The sequence below is a fragment of the Falco cherrug genome, chromosome 3 (assembly GCF_023634085.1).
Source record: "Falco cherrug isolate bFalChe1 chromosome 3, bFalChe1.pri, whole genome shotgun sequence".
NCBI classification, from domain to species: Eukaryota; Metazoa; Chordata; class Aves; order Falconiformes; family Falconidae; genus Falco; species Falco cherrug.
Window position 1 is genome coordinate 115,270,179 of NC_073699.1, and position 27,963 is coordinate 115,298,141.

Here is a 27,963-nt window from a genome sequence, read left to right on the forward strand (position 1 = left end):
AACGATAGATAGAGCTACAGAAACCATGGCTTTGCAAAAGCCACCGGTATGGCTTCGAAGTACTTGTCAGTGGTTCAGGAGAGCATACACAGTAACCCCGGCAGCGCCCAGAGCAGCATCACGGCCACTAACCCTGGCTACCGCTTCTGGAAGGAAGCGGGTGGGTGTTTGAGCTGCTCTTCTCCAGGAAACGTGGACACAAAATGGACAGAGAGATCCAAACAACTCCTGTCCCTTCCCTCTCCGTGCCAGGCTGGGGAGAATGAACAGTCCCTGTTTTTCACCGTGTCTGTTCCAGTTTTGGGAAGGAGATTCAGGCAGGGAATCCCAGCCAGAAGCATCCCCCGCCGGCTTCTTCCATCCTGCATCTTCTGCACAGCACGTGGTCCCTCAGCATCCTTCCCCACCTCTCGTCGCCAGGGCCCACCTGCTCAAGATAGCTTTCCTAAAACTTCACGCTGCGCTTGCGGGAGCTGAAGCGCATCCTCAGGCGTGCTCCTCGGAGGTGGGCACGCTGCCCCCCCAGCAGCACCCTCCGGCCGCTGCCCATGCCGACAGCTCTCCTCCGCACCACGGCACACCTCTACAGCCACCCAGCGACCCCCACACCCCCAGTCGCTGGAAAGAGGAAGACTGTGTATTAAAGGCAGTGTATCGAAAAGGGACAAGACCTTCCAGTGGAACATCAGCGGTCTCAGAAAACAAAGTCCTAAAGGCACAAACCGGTGAACTAATCGGAGCGGGTTACAAGAGTCATTGGAAAGATTCCTGCAAGAGTCAAATGAAGGGTTTTCACCAGCAACCTAAGTTTTGAGACGGCGTTTAGAGAGCCTCAACCTGTACACTGAGAGCAAGAGAGGTGGCTCAAGAGGTCCGTGATACGCCACGGTCCTTCGGATCAGACAGCACATGCCATAGTTGCCTTATGTCTTTTTCCTGCAAGCTTATCTGCTAGCTTCCTAAACAACACTGTTCACACAGATACAGATCTATAAAGGGTTATAAATACAAGTATTTATATATATTCACACATTTTAGTCCCTGTAATAAAGGTCTACTCCTTCCTCTCCTGTGCTGCTGGCACAGCTACCAACACTGATGGTGCTGGTGGCTGTTCTCAGAAGTAATTGTGTCTACACAATCCTCCAGAGAATGCAACAGAGAGCTGATTACTACTGAAAGGAGAAGCGGTTGGCTCAGCTCAGTCCCACAATGACTATATACAGAAAAGAAAGCCCTCAGACACAAAGTCCCATCTCCCCTCCAGCTCGCAAACCAGTTCCGCAGCTCATCTCTGAGCCTGCGCAGCTCAACCAGGGTAACTGGGATAAACGTCAGCATCATCCAGACAGTTACATTTGTAGGCAATAAACAACAAGATGCATGCAACGAGTTTGTTAAGAGAAGTCAAAACAATTGATGGCTTTAACATTAGAAGCGTATCCTGATGTGGTAAAGTCAACATGCTAACAGAGGAGACGTACCTAACAGCGGGTTACTCCATTCCTGTGACCTAAGCAAACATGCGTCAGTTAGTTCAACACAAATGAAATCAAACACATCTGAAGCGCACCAAGACCGCCAGATTCAGAAAAATGATTCATCTATGTTTACAATAAACATTTCCTTGCAGTGGGTTTTCTCCTACAAGACGACTTAACTTTCTTGGAAACAAGAACAGGGGTGCGAGAGGGAAGCTGCGATGCTCTGCGGAAGCCTTCCCCCACTGGGAAAATGAAGTCGCCTGTCCCTGTCTCTAAGTTAACACTAACAGCAGCATTGATAATCAGCACTTTTTATTTAAATACCAATCTGAGTTTCCTAGAAAAGGAGTGGTTATGGATTAGATTCGGCAGATTGCTGCAAAGCCTCTTTTGGACCAGTACCAAATGTTGTTCTTCAGCCTGTGAATGCCTGATATTTAAAGTGACAAGCTTAAGAGCAAGTCTCCAGCAATTCCTACGTGAAGTCTACGGGGGCTGAAGAAGCAAACGTCTCCTCCTGTGTATTTACACTCCCCGTCTGCCCTCTGACAGCAACCGGGAACACAGGTCAAAGAATTTGCTTTTGCACAGTAGGAAACTTCTGGATGGACCTGGCAATCCATGACCACTCCTGCCAGGTCCCGGATCACAGCTACACAACAACAGACAGCGGGATTAACACGGCGGCCGCAGGCGTCCCTCCCTGGGACAGCGAGATACGGAGATCAAAGACCAGGACAAGGAAGATACAGCAGAGGCTATGGCCGGGGAATTCAGGAGCTTTGGTCTTGAGGTTTCAACATGACCCTGTTGCCACTCAGAGAAAGAGCAGCCACCAAACAGTCAGTGCTACGACCAGGAGAAAGGACATCATAAAGGGAATACGTGGAGAAGGAAAAATGCTAGAGTACAGCTGACACTTTCTGAGTGATTTCTGCTCTTCAGGAATTGGAATAGAAACCTTTGGAAGAGTTTCTTCACTTGCTGGCCGGGGAAAGGCTGTCTCAGTAGGTATCTCCTGCTTTTTTAGCTTGTCTTCGTCCTGTACTAACAGAGGACGTTGCTGTGTCTGCTTTCATGGTAGAAGATCAAGAAAGACAGAGAGAGATGAACAAAAATGACAGATGGAAAGTGCCCAAAATGATACTTGGAGGTGTGCAAAGCGTTAGGACAGCTTTCTTCTGAACGTAAAAATAAACTGCCCTGGAGAGCAGAGATGCTGGTGCCTTGGGTCACACCAGTCTCAGAGCTACAAAATCTAGTCCTCTCTGCAGAGCTTGTGAACACCTGCATCAGGATCACGTGTGTTTTGTCACAAACCTCTGGATCATGATCCCTGCCCTCCCAGAAAAGTGTATGCTCAAAGCCTGCTGAAGTGTTTTGGAATTGGAATGGTTGAGAAAAACGCTCGAGGCATTAGAAATAGAAATGGCATAGTACAAAATGTGGTCTCTGGCAGCTTCCTATTCTACAGTGCCCTTAAAAAATAGCGTTTGTTAAATATCATTGAACATCCAGACTGCAGTGCAGATACAAAATGCTTTTTCAAAGTTCTGATGACAGTATCAAAATTTCAATTGTTTTGAAAATTCTACTGGAACGAGTGAAAAAATTGTTAATCTTAGAAATCCCGAGCGTGGTTCCACGTGGGATGGCAGTAGGAGCATTGCAAACTCCTTGAATTTTGCTCCGCACTTCAGCACTTGTGTTTCTGGAGTCTGAAGAATGTAAAAAACCAGAATGAGTAGATCATCACACGGGATCATGCAATGGCTCTAGTACTTTCGTGGAAGAAAGAAAAGATTGTGGGAAACGCTGCTGTTTAGTAACTCTCCATCCCTTTAGTTTGCCAGACCTGGTCAAACCCAAGTGCGCCTAGGAGAGGAAAAACTTGGCTCTAAGCTCTCTCAGTTGAGCTAGCCTTCTTTGATCAGTGCAGTATTTTGGGACTGGTTCTTTGCACACCCCTAAGTGATGAGTACTGGGGAGAAAATAGCTGGGAGACTGGGCAGCAAAAGAAAATATAAAATGCAAGAGTAACATGATCATTAAAACAAAAAACGGAAAGACAACATAAAAAGAACAGGGTACAGTTAAACTTTCATAATTGCTTTTCTCTCCGAATACACGGTTATATCTTTCATGCAGCTTTTTCGAACCAGCCATGCACCAAAATAAGCAAAATCGAAAGCTGCAAAAGCTGCAGCAGTGCAAAAGTCCTCTCGGTGTGAGTTATGAAACTACTTCATGTAGCCAAAAGAAAAAAAAAATGTTATCCAGCAGCTGCTGTTGAGTTTTTGCTTGGTGCCATTGCAATAGCAGAAGTCTGGTTCAGAAGCACATATCAGAACAGCAGCTTTACCTCAAGCCCACCAACCTGTCTCTCAGAAGATAGGACAGTGACTTTCTTGACCTGGACACACAAAGCGTGTTAAGGTTCAGTTGTCTTGCAATAAAACATAGCGGAACAGCAGAAAAGCAGCCCCTGGCAGAATACCCTTTGGCCACTACAACAGGGTGAATATACCACCATGAGCAGAATTGGGAATGCTTTGCAGCGTTATTTACCATCCTTAAACATGCGCAGGTGAAGGGAAGCACCCTCCCCTGGTAAGAGCCTGGTGAAGATGCATTTCTGGAAGTTCACAGCAGAACGTGTCCACCTCAGAGCCAAGACCACTTCAGAGAGGATCAGATTAAGGGGGAACTTCTAGAAATGCAAAGCCAGGGCTGACCCCAATTCTTGCATCGCTGTGGATCACCGCAGCCTCAGACGGGGAAAGCCCACACCATCCAGCTACCCTGAACAGCAGCCCCCCAAGACCTCACAAGGCAGTCACCTCGCAAGAAATTCTTCATAATAACCAAGAATATCACTCCTGAACTGCAGCTGTGGGGCTGGAGCCCCGGCCCTCTCCCACCCGCACGCCCAGGAACCCCACGGCACCGCGGGCTGAGCTCCGCACCGCTCTGCTGCCCACATTCCCGCAGAATTCACCCTGCGACTCGGCAGCCGAAGGATGAACTTTCGTCCACCCATGTGTTAAACAGGGTAATGCCAAGGGTAACCATCAACCCTGACCAGTTCTGAAGCGTTTGTTTTTCTAGCAGGGTTTTCTAACCTCTAATTGTCATGGAATTCCTCTACGCTTTGTGGAGCCTGTAGTGAAGGTGGCCACTAAAACCCCTTGTACCTGTTACAACAACCCTCCGTCCACTGCAAGATTCTTGCTGTTTAAAAAGTATCTCCCTTGCAATGGGTTGAAGATTAAACACAAGCTTATCTGCAGCGCTGCGGGCAGGAAGGGGAGGAGGGTGGCTTAAACCAGGAGAGAGCCTACAACTGCAGCCAGGATGCGATTTTTCACTTGTACTGAAAAACGGCATTTACTATTTAAAAGACTGATCACCACGGGTGCTAACTACAGTTTTAGTCAGAAGCTTCACGTCTGAGCTAGGCAACACCGATATTAAACAGAGAAGCTGTCTGTTATCCGAAAAGAAACCAGTTGGCAGACAGATCTCTGCCACTCCAACTTGGTTTCTTTGAAAAATTACCTTTTTAAGGAAATTAGCAGAGCAACTGTGAATGTATGTGGCTACCAACATACAGACAATGTTACTCTAAGTAGGAAGATTTCCATCCCGAATGAACAGCCCTGCTGTAGCCCCCTGAGAGTCTTCCTGAAGCCTCCACAGCAGATCAGCACCTGCAGATCCTAATGCAAGACTAAACCCAATGACACACTGGATTAACTGGAGGATAAAGCGACTTTTGGAAATTTATACCATCCCAGTGCTTCTCCGCTTGGTTATACGCAACTTTATCTCTAAAGTAACAACTCCTTTTAATTTAGGTGTTTGGGTTTTGGATTGGTTTTTTTGCCCACGTTTTGGAGAAATGCATTCCCTGGCACCAGGAATAAGCCAGTCCCCAAAACAGGCATGAGAAGTACATTCTCTAGCATCACAGATGACAGCAACACTAGGAAAAACAGCATCAAAACCAATGAGGAATTCCTACACTCTTTTCTGTCAAAAAAAAAATAATCGCATTTTTATGATGCTATGACTAAAGCATCAATTGCCTCAGAGACTATTCTACATCTTAAAAGTCAATATTACCTATGGAAAATTCAATATAACCAAAACCTAAGGGGAGCTGAGGCTGAACCCTACATTGCAACGCTGTCCCTTGGAACAGCGCAGTGCACGCCCCCCCCACGCCACCAAGGTACTCACTCCATCTGCTCCCGTGGGAATCTGCCCGTTGACGTTGAGGGTTCGGAAAGGGGAGTGAGTGGACAAACGTTTGTCCCATTCACTCGGCCGAGGCTCCGGGACGGACTCCATAAAGTTCTTCTTCAACTCACTGATGCTGGCGTGATGCTTCTTTATTTCTTCCTGGGTCTTATCTAGATCCTATCAGCAAAAGGACAGGACAAATGAAGAGGCGCAGAGACGACCCCTGCGATCGCCCAGGCTGCCGCATAGCAAAGCTGCGCTCAGCAGAGTTGTTGCCGACTTCCATCAACTGTGCTCACACTGCAAACACACTGCGAAAGGGAACGTCCTCTCTCCTCTCCCCTCTTGTATTAACTGGGATAAACTGCCACCGGCACAGAGCGGGGGCTCCTCCAGGAGCGGGACATGCCATCGGTTCACCCCAAGCAGGTGACACTCTGGGGGTTTCCCCACATGGGTTACTTTAAGTTGCAAGACTACGTTTGTTTGGGTGATTTAATTCAATGCCTTTCAACTGGGCGAATTCGCTTTCTTTTCCCCTCTGCTAGGCTGAACATGCATGGGTACAAATGCAATTAACGGTAAAGAAATGTTTTCCCAGATTTATTTATTCTCTTCATACCTATTTCTCTTTCATCCCACCAGGAATTATCTCTGGTCCCAGAATACCCCCACTGCCTTTTTCCTCCCCCTCTCATCTCACCCCTCCAGGAGCTACCACAGGAGGTTTTAAGACTTCTGAAATGAAGATGAGATGACAACCCTTTAAAAATCAAACCGAGTATTTACTTTATGCCCGATCAATCATAAAAAAAGATTCCTGCTAAAACTCTTCATCTGGAAAAAGTGAGATTCCTACTCTGTGATGCCAGTTTACAGCACACCTGCACAGACTTCAAGGCAAGTCAGCTCTCTTCAACTTGTTTAAAAATAGCTTTTCCTTGCAAGCAAACCAGAGTTTGTTGATAACAAAGCTTTTGCATAAAATAGGCATAAGCCAAACAACAGCTTTTCTGGACAGTGCCAAAAAGCAGCAAGCCTCACTTGTTAGAAAGGGGGAAATTAAGGTCAGTAAAAGCATCATGGGGGAATTTTGCTATTTTTGTGCTTTTAGTTGTTACTCATCCCATCAATTTTAGAAGACGGGAGAGCAAATAGATCCCTAAAGGAGGGCGTCCACCCAAATACCTGCATCCCTGCAGCTTACTCAGGACACACCGCCCTCCCTCCGCAGGGCTAGGCACCCAAACGCCTCGTTAACATTTGCTCTTTTTGGCACGGTTCTGGGAGATAAAAAAACTAGGTTTGGCATCTGTCCTGGATGAAAGCAAAAGGCAAGCGTCTGCTAGTTTGTGGGGGGTGGGAAGGAAAAAAAAAAAAAAAAAAAAAAAAAAAAAGGAAAAAAAAAAGCCCAAATAAGTCTGCTGAGGATGCCAAGGTAAAGCCCTGCCTGGATCCAGGAGCCCAACAGTTGCTCCTGGTTTGGAGAGGAGAAGACCACCTCGGCTGTCCACCACGGGCCAGAGCTGGTCCTGGGAGGGCTGGCAGAGAAGCTAAAGCCACGAGGAGCAACATGGAGCCACAACGGGTCTCAAAAGCATCTTGAGGCACAAGCTGGCCAAGCAGTACCGCTTCTCCTCCTGTTCTGCCCTTTTTGTAAGAACACGGAGCGTGGGTTATCGAGCACGGAGCGCTAAACAGCTTCCACTAAAATCAAGCGTCAGCTTCGGGAGGTGTGAGGTCTGCTGGAAAAACATCTGATCTGCCAAATGCACAGGTTAAAAAAAAAAAAAATAGGAACAAAGGGGGTGAGAGCTGCTGGGGTCAGCCCTTTTCTAGGGGAGGGCTGGAGCACCTGCAACAGAACCGGTGGGAAGGGCAGGGGGAGGGAAGGGGCTGGAGAAGAGACTGGGCGTCAGAGCCAAGTATTGCACTGACAGGAAAAAAGGGGGTTAGAAGCAATGAAAAAGCTCTGTTTGGGGCTGGGGAGACGGAGCCGTTCGAGTTGGGTGAAAGCAAGCAACAGGCACAGTCATCACAGCGCTCCGGCAGCTGAGCCCTGCCCGTCGTGCTGCAGACCCTTCGCTGGTGGCCAAAAGCTCAACGTTGGAGCAGTCAGAAAAAAAAACCAACAACAAACCAAAACAAAACAAAAAAAAACCACCCCAAAACAAAACAAACCAGAAAAAGCCACCCAAAAGCTGCAAAACTTTTAAAATTTGGATTAGGAGAAGGCAGTGAGTCCGCTTGACTTTCAAGAGATACCACCAGGGAAACCCTACCAGCTGCTGGTGCTGTAAGTTTGAGTAGAAACACGTAACACAGGAACAGAGTATCAGAAGCCACAAAACGTCTTCCATAACACAGTGTATTAGAAAAATTAAAATATATGATTGGCATGGTCTGTTCTGAGACCGTGCTTGGGCCAAACCAAATGTAAAGCGCTCCCGCAGCCAAAGAGCTGTATGTGGAGGGACGCAACAGCTTCTTGCCCTCTCACAAGCCCCCCGTGACCACAAGCCCCCGTGTCAGCCCCAAGGGGACCTGGTGCTGGTGCAGGATGGGGCCCAGGGGAGCGTGAAGATGCAGTGAGGCAAGCAAGCGCTGGGAGGAGGACTGCAACGCTGCAAGCATCGCTGCACCAGCGTCCGAAAGGAGGGCTCGCTCCTGCCTGAAGCAACACGGGCGTCACGGAGGCCCCAACGCCACGGCGGTGACGATTTCATCCTGAATTTTGCGTTTTCATTGCCTGCCTTTTCCCCCAGGAAAGCAACTCATTTCAAGCCAGGAGAAACTTGTAAATGAGCCCCACCCCCTCCCCGCCACGACTGATGCGACTGATGCCACCGTGAGCACCCAGGGGGTCTCAGAGCAGACCTGAGCGGGCAGCTCTGCCAATCATGTATTTTGGGTAAGTATGAGAGAATGAAAGTCAGAAGAGGTAGAAGGAAGAATGCCTGCACATCGTCATGTTTACTGTCACCATGCAAAAGCGTATTTAAAAAAAATAAAAATAAGAAAAGGTCTCTCATGCAACAGCATGCAAAACAAAGGCAGCAGCAGAAGAGGAAGAAAAAGTTCAGCGCAGATGCAGAAGGTCTAGGCAAACTGAAAAAAGCTTCGAGTTCATACAAACCTCCAACATTAAATTGCTATGCCTGATATAAATGTTTTCACCATCTAGCCTCTTTGATCTTTTCTGTGAAAATGAAAGAAAAGGGGGAAACAAAAAAAAAAAAGAAAAAAGAAAAGCACAAAAAATTAAAATGTTGTTCTTGCGGGATTGACAAATTGGCAAATTAAAAAAGTTAACTCAACGTTGGGAGTGCAGCGCTGTGCCAGCGTGGGGTGGGGACCCAGCCACAGGGACGCCAGCGTGGGGCCACCACCGGGAAATGGGGGTCTTGCTCATGGAGAATGGGGAAATGCAATGAGTCCTTTAAAGAGACAGCTCCCAGGGGTTCCTTGGCTTTTGCCTTCGTTTCTATCGCTCACCACAAAAGGACAGTTTACCGGTTTTCTGTGGAAGCCTTGCACAAAGTCACAACTTCACATTCCTGACAGCGATGCACGCCCACCCCAGCGTACGGGGCTGCACTGCCTGGTGTAACTTTTACAAGGTCTCAGTGTGCACAGGAATGATGTCCTAACCACCTTTCCCATCCTGGATATGTTCCCTATTACTTAATCAATACCAAAAAGAAGCATTATACTTTTTTTTTTTTTCTTTACTTTTTTTTTTTGCATTTCCTGGAATGCAGACTATACAATTTTCTTTGGTTTCAAGCTAAATTTGTTATGCAGAAGATATATTTTATAAATCAAACCAACTGTGTTTCTCTTGAACATTCAACATGCATAATTTTAGCAATCAGACTATGGGACAAAAAGCTATTTAATTTTAAAATCAAATATTCTATAGTTGCAGTTTAAAAAAAAAAAACAACAAAAACCCAACCCAAAGCACATGAAGAAACTGGAGCACTGTCTTTTTAAACAGGTTACAGATGCATGAATGATATGGCAAATTTGTTTGGTGAAAGTGTAAAATGGCTAACCTTCCTCATTCTTATCAGCTCTTCCTCTTTTTCTGCAGGCTGCTGCTGTTGGGCAATGATAAAAAAAAAAAAGTTGTTGGTTCATTTAACTATGTTGAACCTCACTGTTTAACCTTAAAAAAAAAAAGTGAGCAACCTAACTGAATTATTAGCACAAACCTGGCGCTGGTCACCATTCGTGGTGGGTACTGTGACCTCAATGTGTGTTTTCCTCACCTACATTTAAGAAATAAATTGGTAAAAACATTTCTTGTTAGTAGACTTGTTTCAAGAGACCATTTAGTTTCAAAACACAGCTGCATAAAGTTGGTTTTGAAATGGTAGGGGGGGATGTGCAAAAACCAACATGCAGCCCTCCGGAAAGAGTTAATGACACCGCAGCTCTCCACAGCCTGTTAGTTAACAGCACATTTACAATAATTCCTTTAGCTTGAGAATTATTTGCATTTGAAACCAGTGCTCTCTAGTGCTTCTGAAGAAGGGCTTCCCACTTGCAGTTAGCTTTGCCAGGCAATGTTTTCAAATTTCATTTGCAGCTGGATCTCCCCGTGAAATCCGTACCAAAAGCAACATGCTCAAACGAACACAGCCCTTCTAAAAACAGAAAATTATTTGTTATGCACAGGTATGATGTTCACAGTCAGTAAGAAGAGACCTATCTACCAAACTCAAGCCTAACATCACAAAATTAAGTTCTTTACTGTCCGTAAGTAGAGAGCCAAGACTGTCTTAATGCTTTTAGGGAAGTATTTTGGGGAAACTGAATTGCCAGATACTCTGAGGGAGAAAGCATGGGTGGGTGTTGTAAGAAGTGATGCAGCTATGTTTGAGAAACAGGGTAAATTTGGCATGTTCAAATCCACAATTTCCTCCCACATCTACGTTTAAAGAAACAAACAAAAAAAAAATATCAAACCCCAGTGTTTAAGCATTTAGGAAAAATCCCTGTAATATGTGAGCTGGGAGGAACAAAGTTCACTTTTTCTTGGTTCAAGGCTAGGGAGGGTGCGCAGCCATGCGGGAACAGCATTACAGGGACTATGTGCCACGACGCACACTCCGAAGTGCCAGCCTGAAGATCCCTTCAGCGTTTTCATTTAACAACTACTGGTCACACAGGCCACCAAATTATTTGAAGCAACTGGCCTTTCTTCACCTCCATCTCCCAACCTTAATTAACAGCGATCTCCCCTGGAATGTGTTGAACAAGACCCGCTGTATGACATGTTATAGCAAAAATGTGTAATGCTGAGAATAGCTCAGTATTTGGGGTAACGTGAAAATTGTATCTCCAGGTACAACTCCACTGCAACGCTGGAAGGTTTCAGTCAATAAAATTTGCAGAATATTAAGGACACTATAATACGAACAATAATTTTGCACATCATTTTGACTTAGGAGAACAATAAACATACATCAACACCAACAAAGGTCTCAGACATTTGTAGAAAGAGCAAATAAAGCTTTTTTTTAAAAAAAAATTATTTCATTTTAACAATAAACCCCCCAAGGTCTCAGCGGTGCCATTCACAACTAAAGCTCCCGCCCGGTCTACAGGAAGGCATCAGCAGCTCTCCCAGTGAATGCCTATCGATGTACAGAACATTTGCATTCCGACGCTGGGCTGCGGACCAGATCTGTATCCCCAGTTTCACTGGAATTGCCTCCCACTGTCATAGCGGGAACCAGCAGAGACAGCCCAGCACGGTGAGCCCTGGCTTCCAGCACCACCAGCTCGGGTGCAGACCTGGCTGGCTTTACCCACGCACCGGCAACCTGCGCTTATAGTTCGGCTGCAACCCCCAAAACCTCACCGCCCCGACCTCCTCCTTCCCAGCACCTGGAAGGGCAGGACTGGGATTTCTCTGGGACCCAAACCCCCCACCCGAAGCCTGGGAGAGGGATAAACCCCTCAGCAGCTGGGAGGGGAAGGTGCACAGAGCTGCTGCGGCTTCTAGAGCCAATGCTGCAGCCCGGCACAAGCGCTGCCTCTTCCAAAGAGGCTCCGGTCTGACATACCTTCACGGCGTCGGCTGGCTCCGGCTTGGCTTTGTCCGGTAGGATTTCTTCACGTCTCACATCGGGTTTTGCTGTTTCTTTTTCTACTTTGGATGCAGCGGCCGCATCCTTCGCATCAGGCTTAGCTGGGACTGGTTCTGCGGTGTGGCTCTGAGCGATGGCCGGGGCGGAGGTGGGACGGGGACTCCTCTCGGGGGTTATCACAGCCACTGCTGAGGATGGGGGAGAGACAGACAGGGATAAGGCTCAGAGCTGGCAACGCTTCTAAAGTGCTAGGCAAAGCCTTTCCCAATTACAGTGCTGTCATTTAAAAAGAAAGGGAGGAGGAAAAAAAGGGAAAAGAAATAAAGATGTTGAGCAAAGCAGCTCGTGCATTTAGTATGGGAAAGTTGAGATTATTTTCCTTATGGTTTAAGTAAAACAAAATAAAGCCCCTCAACAAATGGTTTACAAAAAGCAAGCTTGCACTCTGCAGAGAAGCCACACCAGAAAGGCAAATCTATTCTTGACATTGTGCCACCTATTGCTGGGTCCTTCACACACAACTGACACAGAAGGTCCATTCCAGTGCAACCATTAAAATAGAAACACAGCTGTGGTGAGTTCTTGACTCACTGGCATCCCCTCAACCAGAAACGGATGGTTTCTGGAAGGGTAACACAAGCTCTCCCCCATCTCCCCAGTGTTTCCAGCAATTCAAAACAAAACCAATAACCAACAGGCATGGCTCTACAGAACTTCACAGCAACTTCCAGGTGGGTTTCAAAGCAGGCTGGGGGTGCGTGCCCAGGATGGGTATCTCCTGCTGCAGCCCAAGGCACCACCGCGAGAAGATACCCAGCACCTTCAGATCAGTGACAGTGCAGAAATGAACAGCATGCTGCCAGAAAATCATCTTTCCAGAGGATGACAGTCTTAAAATACAAGCACTAGGTACACACAAAATCAACTGCCTACTCCTTTCCTTCAATTCCTGATTTCCCAGGCAGCTCCCGATCCCTGAAAAGCCCAACACCTCCGAAATATTCAGTACTGTGCAACAAAGCAAGCCCCAACTAATTCACTGTGCATACCTATAGATGCGACAAGCTATTTTGCTCTCCTGATGTTGGGTTTTATGGTCGTTCCACTAAAAATATACCTAGTCACCTAAAATAATTTCTTTGACGTGGTCCCATATACTTAAAAGTCACAGATTACGCAGCAAGGCTCACACTATGTAACCTACCCCAGCCAACAGCAGGTTAATAGTTCCATCCAGCTAGTCAAAGACACAAATAAAATTTGGCGTTAAAAAAGAAATTGTAGTTTTAAGCAACTCCTTAGTAAGAACTCCTGTTTCACTGAAAAAATAACTGCATCTCATCTGCGTGTGTAAAACGTGCACAGAATAAAGTATCCCTGCGGTCAAAAACATACAGGAAGAAGGGGCAAAAAAGAGCCTGATTTCTCAGAGACTGAAATGATACTTTTAAGACAAAATCCCAGACACCACGTCTTGAAGAAAATGCGCCCTACGACCCATACCACCACCACCGCCGCCTCCGTTATCTCCCCTGCTCCTCAGCACAAGCAGTTCATTTCTGTGAGCCAGACAGTGCATTATCCTTTCAGAAGGACGACCAGAGCCGTGTCCCGGTGTATTTATGCCACGGAAGCAGTGACAGCCGCCAGGGAGGTTGTACAGAGGGACGGTGAGATGGCAGGGACAGTCGGGGTTAGGAGGATGCTGGGTGCGCAAAGCTGTCGCAGCGGTACCTGACTCCTTCGGAACCGGCTCTAGTTCTCTCATCACCACCATTTTTTCTTCCTCCTCCTCCTCTTCAACTGGGCTTATCTCAACATTGCCAAGAGCACGTTTGGCTAAAAAAGTTATGGTTGTGTTAAAACGCCACCTCGAAGATGAAGTAGCAAAGGAAATACTGACACATCAGTAAATCTGCAGGGCCACCTCTCCTGCTTCTCCCTCAGTGCTTCAGAGCATCCAGACATGCAGGAAAAACAGCAGATACCAAGCTTTTCCTTTGCCATTCAACGATGAGTTCTGTGCTGTCCAGAACTGTGTTAAATTAAGTCTTCCTTAATTAACTACCTTTGGCTATTTTGACACATGATGATTAAGACAGTAAAAAGCACCTCTCCAAAACATGAGACATAAAAACATCAATCGTCACCACCCTGGCCAAGAAAACAGTCCCTACTGGGAACAAAAGCATCAACAGGAGGAAGAAGTGCAGGAGGTGAACGAGAAGAAGGGGCAGTGGCAGCAGGAGCCCCCGGCTGTGCTCAGGTCTGGCACCAGCTGATGTCTGGCACCAGCTGATGTCTGGCACCTTGCCGCAACCCGTCCCGTGGGACAACGTCCATCCGAGTGCAGGGGCTGGTTTAGTGGTTTTCTTAATAATCAAGAAAACAGGTGAAGCCCTCAGTTACCTCCCTCCACGGCTTCAATCTCCTCTTCCTGCAATGACTAACTAAGTCTGCTTTTAATTACGATTAGGGTGGATCTGTCTGCAGCAGTGGAGTTGCTCTGAAACCCCTCCCCAAGGAGGGAAGCAGCAGGCTCACAAGCGAAGAAATAAAGCAGAGCACAGGTGACCTCCAGCAGTCCCGGGGCACACAACCTGATTTTCAGGCACCACACATTCCTACAGCTCAGGGGAATGAACCTTATGAGAAGGGACAGGAACAGAGGAGTGTTAAGAGGCCACTGCACACTCATTTCAACACGCAGGCGCACAGCCAAGGCACGGCACCTCCTCGTCTCACCCGGAGGCACACCCCGATAAAGCAGCGCTCACGCATTACAGCACACTTGCAAAGCTGGGTGTGATTTTAATGGCAATGAGCACCACCACAAACGATGCAACCTCTGTCCTACAGCACTGCATCACTCCAACCCAGCAGCAGGTCACAGCACGGGCGGCCGCTGGCGCCACACCAATGCCAAATGCCGCTGTGGCTGTACCTGACCACGTCTGCAACGGCTCCAGGAACTTTGGCTTGGCAACAGGAACCTTAACCATCTCTACCTTCTCCTCCTCCTCTTCCTCCTCTGCAATGGGTTTCATTTCAAAAGTTTCAAGAGCTTGTTTGGCTAGAAAGAGGTTTGCAGGTGTTAACAGAGCAGCTGGAGAACCACAGGGACACACAACGGGCACCACAGCAGAGGAAAGAGCGAGAGGAGATGCCTCTGCAGGGCAGCAGCTGAGAATAGCAAGGAGGTTTTTAAACCAGGCAGCTTAACAGCAATTTTCCAACATACAATTGAGTATCAGCCTGTCTAGCACTGCCAGGCCCAACAGGGCACTGGATGAGCGGGGGAACAGGCTGCCACGAGCCGGCTGTGCCCCTAGTCCGGGCAGGGATATGTGGGGCACATGAATGGCTCTCCAGTGCGGTACTGGGACAGGCTCTGCCTGCCAGCTCTGGAGAGATGCAGGTGCTGGCTGGTAAAATGCAGGGAAAACACTCCCAGGCTCCTCTAGACAAAGAACTATATAAAAACTAGCAGCTTTAATTAAATGTACTTGAGTGATCAACTTCAAATCTAAAAATTAAGACAGAGAGCCGTCTACCCTGGCGTCTTAAACTCTCCACCTTCTGTTTTTATTTCCCCTACCAGGTGATGCTGACTAGCGAGAATTCAAGGCAAGGCAGTGGTGAGGAGACAGTCTGCCACGCTACTTTGTGAAAGCTTGATCTACATTCATACCAGAAAAACAGTAGCGTCAGAAATGTGCTGTGAAAAATTCAGGGTGGAAGAAGGGAAGCGGAGCAGTACACAAGGCATTTGCATATGAATTATCTCCAGCCCTAATGCACCACAGGCATTCGCTATTTAAGTGATGAAGACTGCAAATATTTGACAACACTGCTGCTGTGATACGCTTATTACTATTCAAATATGCTGTTGTACCTACACACCTCTTAAAGGCATCAATATCTATTAAAATTTATTAACAGTACTTATCTTAAGAGAAATATAAGCTCCATGTAGCAAAATAGGTGGCATTTCTCAACCCCCCAAAAAACCCCAGAACGGCCTTTAAAAATGGCAAGCTGGTCCCGGGGTGAAGAATTTCAGATATATAAGAAGTCTCAAGATCAAACTTTCAAGTTTCCTAATCCACATTTACAAAAACACCCAAATTTAATAAGGAGACAGTTCACAAGTGCCAGCACATCCTTACTTTTCCCCACCTCCCTGCAAGAATTGCAGTCTAACAAGGTGCAAGGTGGAAACTTAATGAGTCTCCCAGAGCTGGAGCTCTGCTGGGCTGTCTGTCCTCTGACTGTGAAACTCTTCTTGCAGAGAAAAGAAAAAAGCCGCCCGATTTGGTGAAACTTTGAATTGTCAGGAACAAGCATATGAAGGACAGGAAAGGTGCTGCAGAGTTGTAGCCACCACCACAGCTATACCTGGCTTCTCTCGGATCTGATCCGCGGGTTTTGGTTCAGGAACCTCAACCACCACCACCTCCTCCTGCTTCTCTTCCTCTACGGCTCTGAACTGAACTTTTTGAGTCGCACGTTTAGCTGAAGAAATGGGGCACACGTTAACAACTGCCCACACAGCAGATGGAAAAAGGCTGCAGACTTCAATGGGGACAGAAGCGTTACATTCACAGGCTGCTCTTTTGCAAGCTCTGGCATCTGGGTGTGGGATTGCAGCGGGGATTTCTCTAATCATCTGGGGTCGTAAGAGTCTACAGGGCACGGCCAAGGGGCAACCAACAGTGCCAGTCCCCTCTCCTCGGTGTACGGCGCCTAGGTAACATCGCACGCCCAGACTGCAGGCGAGCTGGCTTCTTGCTTTGCTGCAGTACCGAGCTCAAACCAAGCAGCCCTTCCCCTCCCGGCCCCGAGGCATAAAGCCCAGGCTTGGGGTGTTGCTCAGCCCTGTAAACCCACAGCAGGAGCAGGGGTAGCCTGGCTGCTGCTGGCCACCGGGTGCTGTTCCCTCCCGGGTGGCTGCACAACCTCAGGGCTCAAAGCAACGCTGCTCCTGCTCCCTCTGGTACCCTTGGTGCAAAGGGATGCCCCCCTCTCCCTGGATCCTCTCAGTGCAAAGGGATGCCCCCCTCTCCCTGGATCCTCTCGGTGCAAAGGGATGCCCCCCTCTCCCTGGATCCTCTCGGTGCAAAGGGATGCCCCCCTCTCCCTGGATCCTCTCGGTGCAAAGGGATGCCCCCCTCTCCCTGGATCCTCTCGGTGCAAAGGGATGCCCCCCTCTCCCTGGATCCTCTCGGTGCAAAGGGATGCCCCCCTCTCCCTGGATCCTCTCGGTGCAAAGGGATGCCCCCCTCTCCCTGGATCCTCTCGGTGCAAAGGGATGCCCCCCTCTCCCTGGATCCTCTCGGTGCAAAGGGATGCCCCCTACTCCCTGGATCCTCTCGGTGCAAAGGGATGCCCCCCTCTCCCTGGATCCTCTCGGTGCAAAGGGATGCCCCCCTCTCCCTGGATCCTCTCGGTGCAAAGGGATGCCCCCCTCTCCCTGGATCCTCTCGGTGCAAAGGGATGCCCCCCTCTCCCTGGATCCTCTCGGTGCAAAGGGATGCCCCCCTCTCCCTGGATCCTCTCGGTGCAAAGGGATGCCCCCCTCTCCCTGGATCCTCTCGGTGCAAAGGGATGCCCCCCTCTCCCTGGATCCTCTCGGTGCAAAGGGATGCCCCCCTCTCCCTGGATCCTCTCGGTGCAAAGGGATGCCCCCCTCTCCCTGGATCCTCTCGGTGCAAAGGGATGCCCCCCTCTCCCTGGATCCTCTCGGTGCAAAGGGATGCCCCCTACTCCCTGGATCCTCTCGGTGCAAAGGGATGCCCCCCTCTCCCTGGATCCTCTCGGTGCAAAGGGATGCCCCCCTCTCCCTGGATCCTCTCGGTGCAAAGGGATGCCCCCCTCTCCCTGGATCCTCTCGGTGCAAAGGGATGCCCCCCTCTCCCTGGATCCTCTCGGTGCAAAGGGATGCCCCCCTCTCCCTGGATCCTCTCGGTGCAAAGGGATGCCCCCCTCTCCCTGGATCCTCTCGGTGCAAAGGGATGCCCCCTACTCCCTGGATCCTCTCGGTGCAAAGGGATGCCCCCTTCTCCCTGGATCCTCTCGGTGCAAAGGGATGCCCCCCTCTCCCTGGATCCTCTCAGTGCAAAGGGATGCCCCCCTCTCCCTGGATCCTCTCGGTGCAAAGGGATGCCCCCCTCTCCCTGGATCCTCTCGGTGCAAAGGGATGCCCCCCTCTCCCTGGATCCTCTCGGTGCAAAGGGATGCCCCCCTCTCCCTGGATCCTCTCGGTGCAAAGGGATGCCCCCCTCTCCCTGGATCCTCTCGGTGCAAAGGGATGCCCCCCTCTCCCTGGATCCTCTCGGTGCAAAGGGATGCCCCCCTCTCCCTGGATCCTCTCAGTGCAAAGGGATGCCCCCCTCTCCCTGGATCCTCTCGGTGCAAAGGGATGCCCCCTACTCCCTGGATCCTCTCGGTGCAAAGGGATGCCCCCCTCTCCCTGGATCCTCTCGGTGCAAAGGGATGCCCCCTTCTCCCTGGATCCTCTCGGTGCAAAGGGATGCCCCCCTCTCCCTGGATCCTCTCAGTGCAAAGGGATGCCCCCCTCTCCCTGGATCCTCTCGGTGCAAAGGGATGTCCCCCTCTCCCCGGATCCTCTCGGTGCAAAGGGATGCCCCCTTCTCCCTGGATCCTCTCGGTGCAAAGGGATGCCCCCTTCTCCCTGGATCCTCTCGGTGCAAAGGGATGCTGCCCTTTCCCCAGATCCTAATTTTACAAGCACCTCATGATCCTGATCAAAAGGAGCAAACTTAGGCACTCCCCCTTCCATGCCTCACCACTTCTAGCCTGCTCCTAGCCAGCTCTTTTAAAAATGCCAGGGACAAACCCACCTGACTGATATGCCACCAAGTTGCAACATTAGCATCACTTTATCAGCTGTTGAAGAAGTTTTGAAAAGTTGTAGCAAAAAATCTCCCCCTCAAGGAAAACGATGTAATTTAAGAAGCTACATTAAACAAAAAAAATCCTAGAATAGCTTAACTCCCGATGTGCTAAAAGCAAAAGGCACTGAGATTGAATAAGGAAGTATCTTTACAACCAGAACTTTGCCATAAGCCTTTGGCACCCACCTACATCCTTTTCGTCAGTCAGTTCTTGTTGGGACTACTGTTGGTTTGTGGTTTATGTCTGGGTCTTGTATTAAAGTGAGAAGTTATGCGCTTTTTTTTTTTTTTTTTTAAGAAAAAAAAAAAAAGAGCAGGGAATTTAAGTGATATTTAAGGAATATCTCAGCATCCTCCTGAATCCAGCCATGGAGAGGGAAGAGGCACCAGACACTCACCTCCATCGAGGCTCCTGGAGGCTCGCTTACTTGCCGTCCGCTCGAACTGGGGAGCAGGTCGGTCGATTAAGGCACTCGCCTGCCTCGTCTGTGCCTGCGTCCGGCCGCTGTAGCGGAACTTGGAGCCCAGTGCCAGGAACCTGCTCTTCGGGATGGCCTCAGTGGAAGTCAGCCTGAAAACCACATGCACAATTTAAAAATCATACCTCCAGATCTAGGAAGTGGCAGGTAAAGAGAAATTAAAATACAAATTAAAGAAGTCTCTTGCATACACTTGATTAACAAAACAACAGGCACTAACAACAAGCCCCACATCTACATAAGCTGGAAGACCCCTGTCTTACATATATTCTGAAGCAAAAGCTACCTAAAATTTATCACAATATAAACACTTGATGTCTCTGCAACCATTTCACTCCAATTTTTGTGAAACCCTAAGGAACACCGAAGGAGTGCTCATTTTCAGCAGCTAATCTAAAGCATTAGTTATTCAAGGTGAGCCTACCGTTTAGAAAACCAACCTGAAAAACGTGTGATGTTCAACACATACTTTCCACAGCTTCTTCGCTGCCCGGTAACTTGGTAGCTTGAACCCAATTGTACTTTCATACTGTTCTTGCTGCAGAAAATACAGAGACTTAAGTATAGCACGAAATAAACATGGCAGGAGTGCAGCGCCCAGTCCATCGACCTGTTCTGCTGCAGTACAAACTTGCTGGCCTAGCCCAAGAGCAGCGCAACTCACTCCACAATGTGCAGGAGGAGCTCGGGTCTGAGAACACACGGTGCTTGGCCACAAGCCATCCCTCGGGATGCGCCGGCCTCTGCAGAGGAGCGTGCTGTGGGTTTTGCAACCGTTCAGAACCATTTGCCCCATCATACTGCCCAGCTGCTGGATGGGATGGCAAAGGGACCTTCCTGCAAGGCTGGGTGACGGCAGCTGAAGCAGGGGGAGGAAGAGGAGAAGGAAAGAGGCAGAGCCCCAGTACAGCCTCTCTCCCCACCGTCTCTCCAGTGCCCAGTCTGCTCTGGGGATCTCCCCGTTCACAAGAGGCAGTGTCGGGGCAGCCACCCCCTGCCTGCTGCAGTCTTACTGAAAAGGTATGTGTCTGGGGTTTTTAATTTATTTTTTTTTTTAAATAAAAATAAAAGCAAGATGAAGAGCCTTTGTCTTGTGTCCTGCTTCTAAAAAAGGAGTTAGTCCTCTCCCACTTTCAACGGGTGTGCTTCCCACAGGTTTCCCCTGGATGCTGGGAATCCCAAGCAGTGCCAGGAGGTGGTGCTGGGTGACACGCGTTCAGACCGATCGTCACCCGCTGGTGGTGCTGGGCGACACGCGTTCAGATCGTCACCGCTGGTGGTGCTGGGCGACACGCGTTCAGACCCTCATCTGCTGCTTTACAGCTCCGGCGAGGTCGGAACACCCGGGCAGAGCAGGAACCTGACGGAGCGCAGGATGCTCACTAGGAGAAAAGCCTGCTCCCTCCCCTCACCGTGTTTTAGTGAAGCACACACGCTGGTGATAATCAGAAGGCAATTAAAGACGACACAAGCACAAAGAAGCCAGGACATACCTCTCCTGGCCGAATCTTAATAAAGAAGCTGCTGCGCTTGTAAGAAATCTTCAGGACTTTGGGCCAAGGGAAGCGGTTGATTCTCAGTTTATCTTTGTAAACAAGAAGGCCACTGGAACAGACTCCCAGAGTGATATCCACTCCTTCCAAGTCCTGGGAAAGCAGGTGAGGATTTAAGCAGTGTCAGGGTTACGAGTTCCAGGTGAACATCTGCCTTCCAAGTGACCGCTCCGCTCTCCCCCGCAGCCCATCTCCAACCACCCAGACTTCAGCTCCCTGCGCAGCCAAGAGCGGGCTCGCTTCTCCCCCGCATTTCTCTTACAACCTCCTCCCTCCTGCCCATCTCTCCTGCGATGCTGCTTGCCCAAAGGGCTCATCTAGCATCTATCCTGCGTCTCCCCAAGTGCAGTGGCTCACGCTGCCGGGTCAGAGCCTTATGTTCCACCTTCCTCAGAGCAAGGACCCGTCTACACCAGCAGCTTTGTAAAGCTTCCTGATATATATAAATAATAAGCAATCAGGGAGAGTCGCTTCTCTTGCAAGAATGCTCGAGGCATTTCTGTTGTGTGTCTGTGTTCCCATACTTCCCACATCTTTCAAAGGGAGCCTCCTGCAATAGGTAAATTTGCTCCTGCAAGGGAAGGATAATCAAATTACAAAATCCACAGGCGGGTGCACACACGCTGATTCTCACCTTGGCTTGGTGAAGGTCAACTCCATACATAGACAGCTTTTTTGCATTCTCAAGAAATTCCAGGTCTGCTTGGGCTGGAGTCATGGATCTGGGGAAAGAGAGAAAGGGTTTGGTATTCCCCTAATAACTGTGGCTTTTAGTATTCCCCTAACGTGGCTTTTAGGAGGAGACAGACCAGACTTCACAAAACCATTTACTCGCTAAGATCTTCTTTTGCTTTCAGTACAAATTTGTGCCCAGACGATGAATTATTCAATTACTCTGAACGCATGAATTTGTGCTTTGAGACATCCTCATAAAACAGACGTGCTTTACACCTGTGGAGCTGTACAGACACGAGGGAAGAAAGCGAGGAAGTGCAAGAAGGGGCACAAGACTCGATCCAGAGGAAGAAACACTGATCCAGGCGAAGGCAAAGGATGACATGCACCATCCTCCCAGACCTCCTGCCTCCAGACCTCCCCAAACCCAGCTGTTCTCCCAACCAAACGCCCGGAGAGCTGAGCCCACGCAGCAGCGATTCCTGCTGGAGCAGGCCAGATGAATGAGACATTTTCTGGGAGCAGATGGTACCCTGTCTGCGGGAGGGGCAATGCAACACAACCTCACTGAACAGCAGCATCCTCATAATGGAGGCTATTTATCAACGTTACTGAAGTGCCCTTGTTAATAAGTTTCTGGTGGATGAGGTGCATCTAACAGCCCTGTTGGGAGAGGATTCAGCTGGATACATTTCATTTTGTTCCCTGATTTGACGTCTTCCTTTTACTGAGCACTTGCATGCACCTCGTGTGCAAGGTAAATAGAGCTGTCAGTGGTGGGAGACAGGGCAGACAAAGACAACTGTGAGGACAATCCTCTAGGAAAGACCCCCGGAGCAGTTGCCACCTCCGACACGTGCCTGGTCCTTTGCAAATGAAGTAGTGAGAGGCAGAGTGTGGTTTAGCAGAGCTTTCCCACTGAAAACTCCCTGACAGTTTAATGTTCACAGAATACAGACCAGAAATTAAACGAGTACATGCTGCTTCCTCTCGCACATGCTAGCAGATTAAATATAACTACATCCTATACCTTGAAGTATCCTTCTAATGAAGCCATGAATAATTCAGCAACATGCTCTGCCACTTCTAGGGCAGCTAATGGCCTTTGACTTCAAGTCATGAAGCTTGTCAGCAGCCCAGTACTTATTTTCCCTCATTTCCTCTCCTCTCGGCGCAAATGGAGGGGAATCAATTCCAAGTATTGATTTGCGGGGCTGAGCGAGGTGTTAATTGCGGCTCTGGTCACACGGCCACCCTTCCCTGCCTGCCTGCCACGCTCCTCCTCGCTCCCTTCTCGCCAGCGCATCAGCCTGCAGCTTTTCACAGGTCAAGGGGCTGCTGGCTGAAGGCCTCCATATTGCTAAGCGGGTTTATGGGTGCTTTTTTTTTTATTATTATTTTCACCCCCACTAAAACCCAAATGTAATTCCAGGAGGGCGCAGCAGCTGCCAGCGGGCTGCTCTCCGGCGCACGGCTCCACACAGCTGCTGCAACCCAAGCACTCCAGAGCATCAATGAAATAAGCTCAAAATATGATGAGGAAGAGGTTGGGTTACTGTCACCCTTCAACCTGGTGCCAGGGGGACTCTCCCAGGAGTCCTTCAACCCAAGACACATCTGCCCAGGTCACCCGAGGAGGACAGCCTAACTGCAGGTGTATATCTTGCAACACCTGGAACATTTCCATGTTAGAAAGCGTTACTCATGAAACGTGGCAGCAGAAAACCCCAAACACGCTGGAGGCTACAGCGCGTACAAAGAGATGAGATCTGCTCCAACCAGACTCCAATCCAAAAATTACATAAATCCCCAAGCAAATATATTTTAAAAAAGGCAAAGGACAAGGTTACAACAAGCAAACACTGTTTTTTCACATGAAATAAAACCCACTTTCACAGCCCTACTATTGAAAAAGAGCACCTGTTAATAAATAATCGCAAGACTTTGCATCTGCTCTCTAAAAACAGCTCTTCATGCAGGAAAAAAAGAATTCCAGCTTCTAGAAAGATTTTGTTATAAAGTATCAGATCTTTTTAAAAAAGCTGATACTCTCTGTAGCTGAAAATTCACACCTTACTGCTAAAGCTTTGGTTGCCAACATAAAAAAAAATTGGTGCAGCAGGAAACTCAAAGTGTACAACAGACATGGGGAAAATACCAGAAAGCCCCGTTATTCCCATTATTTCAGGCTGCTGTGCAGGAACAAGTCCTCCAGCCGCTGTACCTCACCTGTATGTCTTATGAAGCTCCACAACCTTCTCTTCGAGCTCTTTTGTCTGGTTTGGGGCCAATTTAAATTCACTGATGTAATCCGGGCTGTGCAGATCAGGATCGTAGTCTCCCAACTCAGACTGGACCGTGTACGAACCCAGCAGAGCCAAAGTCGCAAAGGAACAGGGCAGCCGCCCCGTAATGATGTCTTGTCTAAGCTGAAGACACAAGTAATACCTGGGGGAGGGGGGAGCAAAATACTATTTACCGAGAACACAGAGAAACTTAAGAAACTTGAGGATCAAACTGTGTCTCTTTTTTCATGCCACTGATGAATGCAGAATGATGCTCGTTTCTAATTCCTACTTGTATTTTTACTGATGGGGTAATATTCCCACAGTAAACAGTGTGGAGGACAGGAGGATTTTAAAGTCACCTTCACTCCGCAAATGGAGCAGAGGACACTTCTCATCAGAAAATCCCGTTTTTAAGTAAAAATTTACTTTTCCACACAAACACACACATGCCAGGATTATAAATGACACTGCTCTACACACGTGGACTTCAGTGGAGAGCGGGAACATCCCGCACATCCACTAAAACCAACCAAACAAAAAACCTTGCAAACCGCTAAGACATCTGATCTCCTTGCTGAAGGATGGAAAACTACCCAAACATTACAGATCCAACATCCACTGCTTTGCTGAGTGAGCTCCCTGGCTGGCAGCAGGTTAATTCACCTGGTTATGTCCTCCGTCAGCTGCGCAGGGTCCGGTGGATAAAACTTGACATTGAAGGTAAAATCCCAGGGGCCGCCTGCAATGGCAAAGAAGAGGCTGAGAAAATGAAACACACCCGAGCAGCTTTGCAAGAGTCACTTCTTACAAAAACAGCGGGGAATGTCCCATCCGACCTTCAAAATACAGCCGGCAGATCACGATACTGATTTTAATGCTACTCGCTCAGACAGCGAGCTGCTGCTTAACAGACGGTGTAAGGTACAATTTCATTTGCAGGAGCTAAGGTACGAGCAGGAGAAAACAGAACAGGGCAGGCAAACACACAGGAATAAACCACAACTTGTGGAAAAAATTAAATTCATTGCTAAGAGGCTAAATTACACATTTTTTCATTGATTAAAAAATAGGATTCACGAAGAGAGGCCAGGCTACAAGTTAATAAATCAGTATTGTTTTATCACTTGACCCAATTTTCCAGTTTCTCATACAGAGCAGATGGGCCAAGCCGCCTGGCAGCCCAACGCATCGGTCGGGTGGTCAGACTGCTGCTCAAACTCGGCACCACACCAGCACCAACGCCTGGGTGAAACCAGCAAGCGCCGAGACGGGAAGAGCTTTACAAGTCCAGACCTAAATGCTTTAACACAGCTCGCTGCAAACCTCGTACCAGCACCGTTACAGGCATCAACTGGAGCGAGAATCCACCTAATCGCACCCAGAACTGGTGTTATACGTGGTATGGACAGTCTAGGTGACACAGCTGAAGGAGTGACTTTTTTTTTTTTAAATAATCCCATCTACCCACAGAAAATAGTCCTGACTGACCCATTAAGCACTCAAAAGTAATTTTCATAGTTATAACTCCCCCCTGCTGTGTCCTTTAACACTAGTTCAGAATAATATTTATCTCAGAAAGAGGAGATACCCCTGCGCTTAACTTGCTCAGAGGTTTATCGCAATCTCAAACAGGGAAGAGGAAGGACGCAGCATTCATGGATTTACTTCTTATGCAACGCCATAACTGGGATTAAACACAAGGCATGTTGTTTTCATTGCACGCGGTTCAAAACAAGTTACTCCCAAGACAACATGTGAGGTAGCAGAGGTTACCTAAACCGACACACATTGCATGCGTACATTATATTCAAGTAAAATCAAACAATTTGCCATTTAACCCATCTCAGGGGCCCAGATTCCATAGCAGGTTGCTCATTACACTTATTAGCTGAATTTTACCGGCACGGCTGGAGCAGCTCATGCCTTTTACACACATCCTGCTATCGATTCAAAGAGAAGTTGGTGAGAGCAGGAGCTTCCCCTGCTCCCTGGCCCTGCAGCATTTCCCCCCAGTCTGTACTCAGTGACACACTTTGTTCTCTGCACCTCCACAAAAGCATATGTAAAACAGTATTTTACTTTCAAAGCAGTCAGCTTGCTCCTGAGAGAAGACAAAAGCTTCTAAAATTTATTTAACTTGCTTACTGCCCTCATCTTGCACTAATTCAGCGCTAGCAAACTGTAAAACAGAACTTTGGAGAGCATCTGGTATTTGCCCTGACACTACTCGAGCCATTTATCGTTCCAGTACCCCTATTTGGACCCCAAAACAGCTTCAATGTCCATAAAACCTTGCTACAGCATAAAAATCTGCTCTCCCAATCTCATCTGAGATTTAAATGGTTCCTAGTGACACCTATCTCCCCATCCTCCAACTGGGAGCAGATCTCGTGTTTCAGCATCACATGGTAGCAAGGACAGCGTGGGTTTGCAGAGGGCAAACACACCCCAAGCTATGTTTTCCCAAGGAAATGACATTTTTTCCCTAAATCTAGAGCATCAGTAAGTACTTAAGAAGAAGAGAAAGGATGCACAGACTGCTCGAACTTGTGCTGATCCCTGCCAGACACCCTCACTTGAACCCTCACCCACCCTCGGGTCCCCCAGAGACACGTTTATTTAGAGAAGGGGGAGAAACCACCCTCACCCACCACACGATACATTCGATCTACTTACCGTGAACCTGTTTTTTTATTTCTTTGGCAGGATCCAGCCACGTCTGTAAGAGGATAAAAACATTCACAGTTTAACAGACGTTCCAGAAACATCACAGAAAACCGCAAATTGCTAAAAATACAGCAAAAAGACAATATTTGACATGAACACAGCCATGGAAACTGGAGAGACAGTGCATTTTTTCGCAACTTTTACTCCAGTCTGTGGTCTCGGTGGGTGCACTGCCAAACCTTCACCTACCAGGTACCACAGGGGAGGCACAAGGAACAGGAGGAGAAAATAAAAAATAAAATAAAAAGGCCTATTAGGGCTCACATAGCAGCAGGTATGGTTGCAACCACTTCCAGCTACAAGGGGCTGGACTTTCGTGCAATACCTTTTTTTTTTTCCTCCAGAACCTTTAAAAATAGGCAAATGGGATGTCTGCATTCATTTTAAGCACCCTGTCTCCATACCTTCCCTATTCAGAGCAAAGATTGCCAAGACTTGCTATTATTAGTTATGGTTTTTAACAACCTAATGACTGAAATACGAGTGAAAGCATCCAATTGCTGGGGAAGGCTGGATTCTTTTACAGGAGTGTGACATAAACTCCATCTCTTTTAAGTATGACTCAAGTTTCTAGTAATTATCTCAGCTACAAATTTAGAAATACATCCTTTTTTTCCCCTCCTCTGTAATTTGGGGTTTGTGGGATGGTGGTGCAACATAAGCCTCGAATAACAACTCCTGCTTTTGCCAGCACGGTCTGAGCAACTCCCAGCACATCAAGTCTGAGCCTTTCCCTTTGCACAGGTCAGGGTCTGCCCCACTGAAAGCAACAGCGTGGTGCTAACAGCCCTCCTGGAGGGGCTGCATTAAATCACCTTCTTCATTTTCACAAGCCCTGAGCAGGATTTGGATGACCAGTTCTCCCAAGGTGAAGGAATTAACTCATTGAATCCCCCAAGCTAATCTGTCTTGACCAGGACACGTAACTTCATGTCAGAGAGACAGCGATACTTACATTTAATCTTATCTTTTTATACGCTTGCCCCCTCTAACTACAAAACTGGGGATACAAAAGCCATTTGAAAGGTAGATGTGCCTCTTGTTGTCTTTTTAGGGCCACTGTTTTAAGCAGTCCACGCCGGTGCCACGACCACTCGTTACTGCAGCGGTAACGGCTGGATTGCAGGCAGCCAAGCCCAGGGTGCAGTCATGCATCCTCGGCACTCACCCTGCCTGATCCTGCAGACAATGACGGGCACAGCAATTAACAGCACTTTTATCCACGCTCCATCACGAATCGGTGGGGAACAATCCTCCCTTTCAGAGCAGCTCACGCCGACCAGCTGCTCCGTCCACTGTCACCACCTCCTGCTCCCACTGTCACCCTCTGCTATTCCCACGTGGGAAACCGCCCGTCCCCAGGAAGGTGCATTTCCTAAATATCAAGGTGGGAAATGCCGCAGGCAACTCTTCCCTGTCCAGGAAAACACACGTGCGTCTCCGCCTGCTCCGCACAGCTGCAAGTGAGGTGCAGAAGCTCACCGGCTGCTCTCC

General features: G+C 48.4%; 1 protein-coding gene across 39 annotated transcripts in view; it reads right to left on the reverse strand.

The window, feature by feature from the left end:
* The window catches only part of EPB41 (erythrocyte membrane protein band 4.1), a 96,712-nt gene that overhangs the window by 17,242 nt on the left and 51,507 nt on the right, over positions 1-27,963 (reverse strand). For 9 of the 39 annotated variants that reach the window (XM_055706211.1, XM_027812790.2, XM_055706203.1 and 6 more), the window contains 15 exons: positions 26,419-26,461; positions 24,406-24,481; positions 23,684-23,902; positions 21,414-21,501; positions 20,720-20,872; positions 19,667-19,764; positions 19,146-19,318; positions 16,229-16,345; positions 14,775-14,903; positions 13,565-13,669; positions 11,807-12,018; positions 9,947-10,003; positions 9,788-9,832; positions 8,866-8,928; positions 5,727-5,906 (listed from right to left, as the gene is read on the reverse strand). In XM_055706211.1, the coding sequence (XP_055562186.1) occupies positions 5,727-5,906; positions 8,866-8,928; positions 9,788-9,832; positions 9,947-10,003; positions 11,807-12,018; positions 13,565-13,669; positions 14,775-14,903; positions 16,229-16,345; positions 19,146-19,318; positions 19,667-19,764; positions 20,720-20,872; positions 21,414-21,501; positions 23,684-23,902; positions 24,406-24,481; positions 26,419-26,461 (1,758 nt within the window). Of the gene's footprint in view, positions 1-1,779; positions 3,489-3,846; positions 3,898-5,726; positions 5,907-8,865; positions 8,929-9,787; positions 9,833-9,946; positions 10,004-11,806; positions 12,019-13,564; positions 13,670-14,774; positions 14,904-16,228; positions 16,346-19,145; positions 19,319-19,666; positions 19,765-20,719; positions 20,873-21,413; positions 21,502-23,683; positions 23,903-24,405; positions 24,482-26,418; positions 26,462-27,963 lie in introns of those variants that run through there. The other 30 variants (XM_027812937.2, XM_055706206.1, XM_014284254.3 and 27 more) reach the window with 25 other exon arrangements.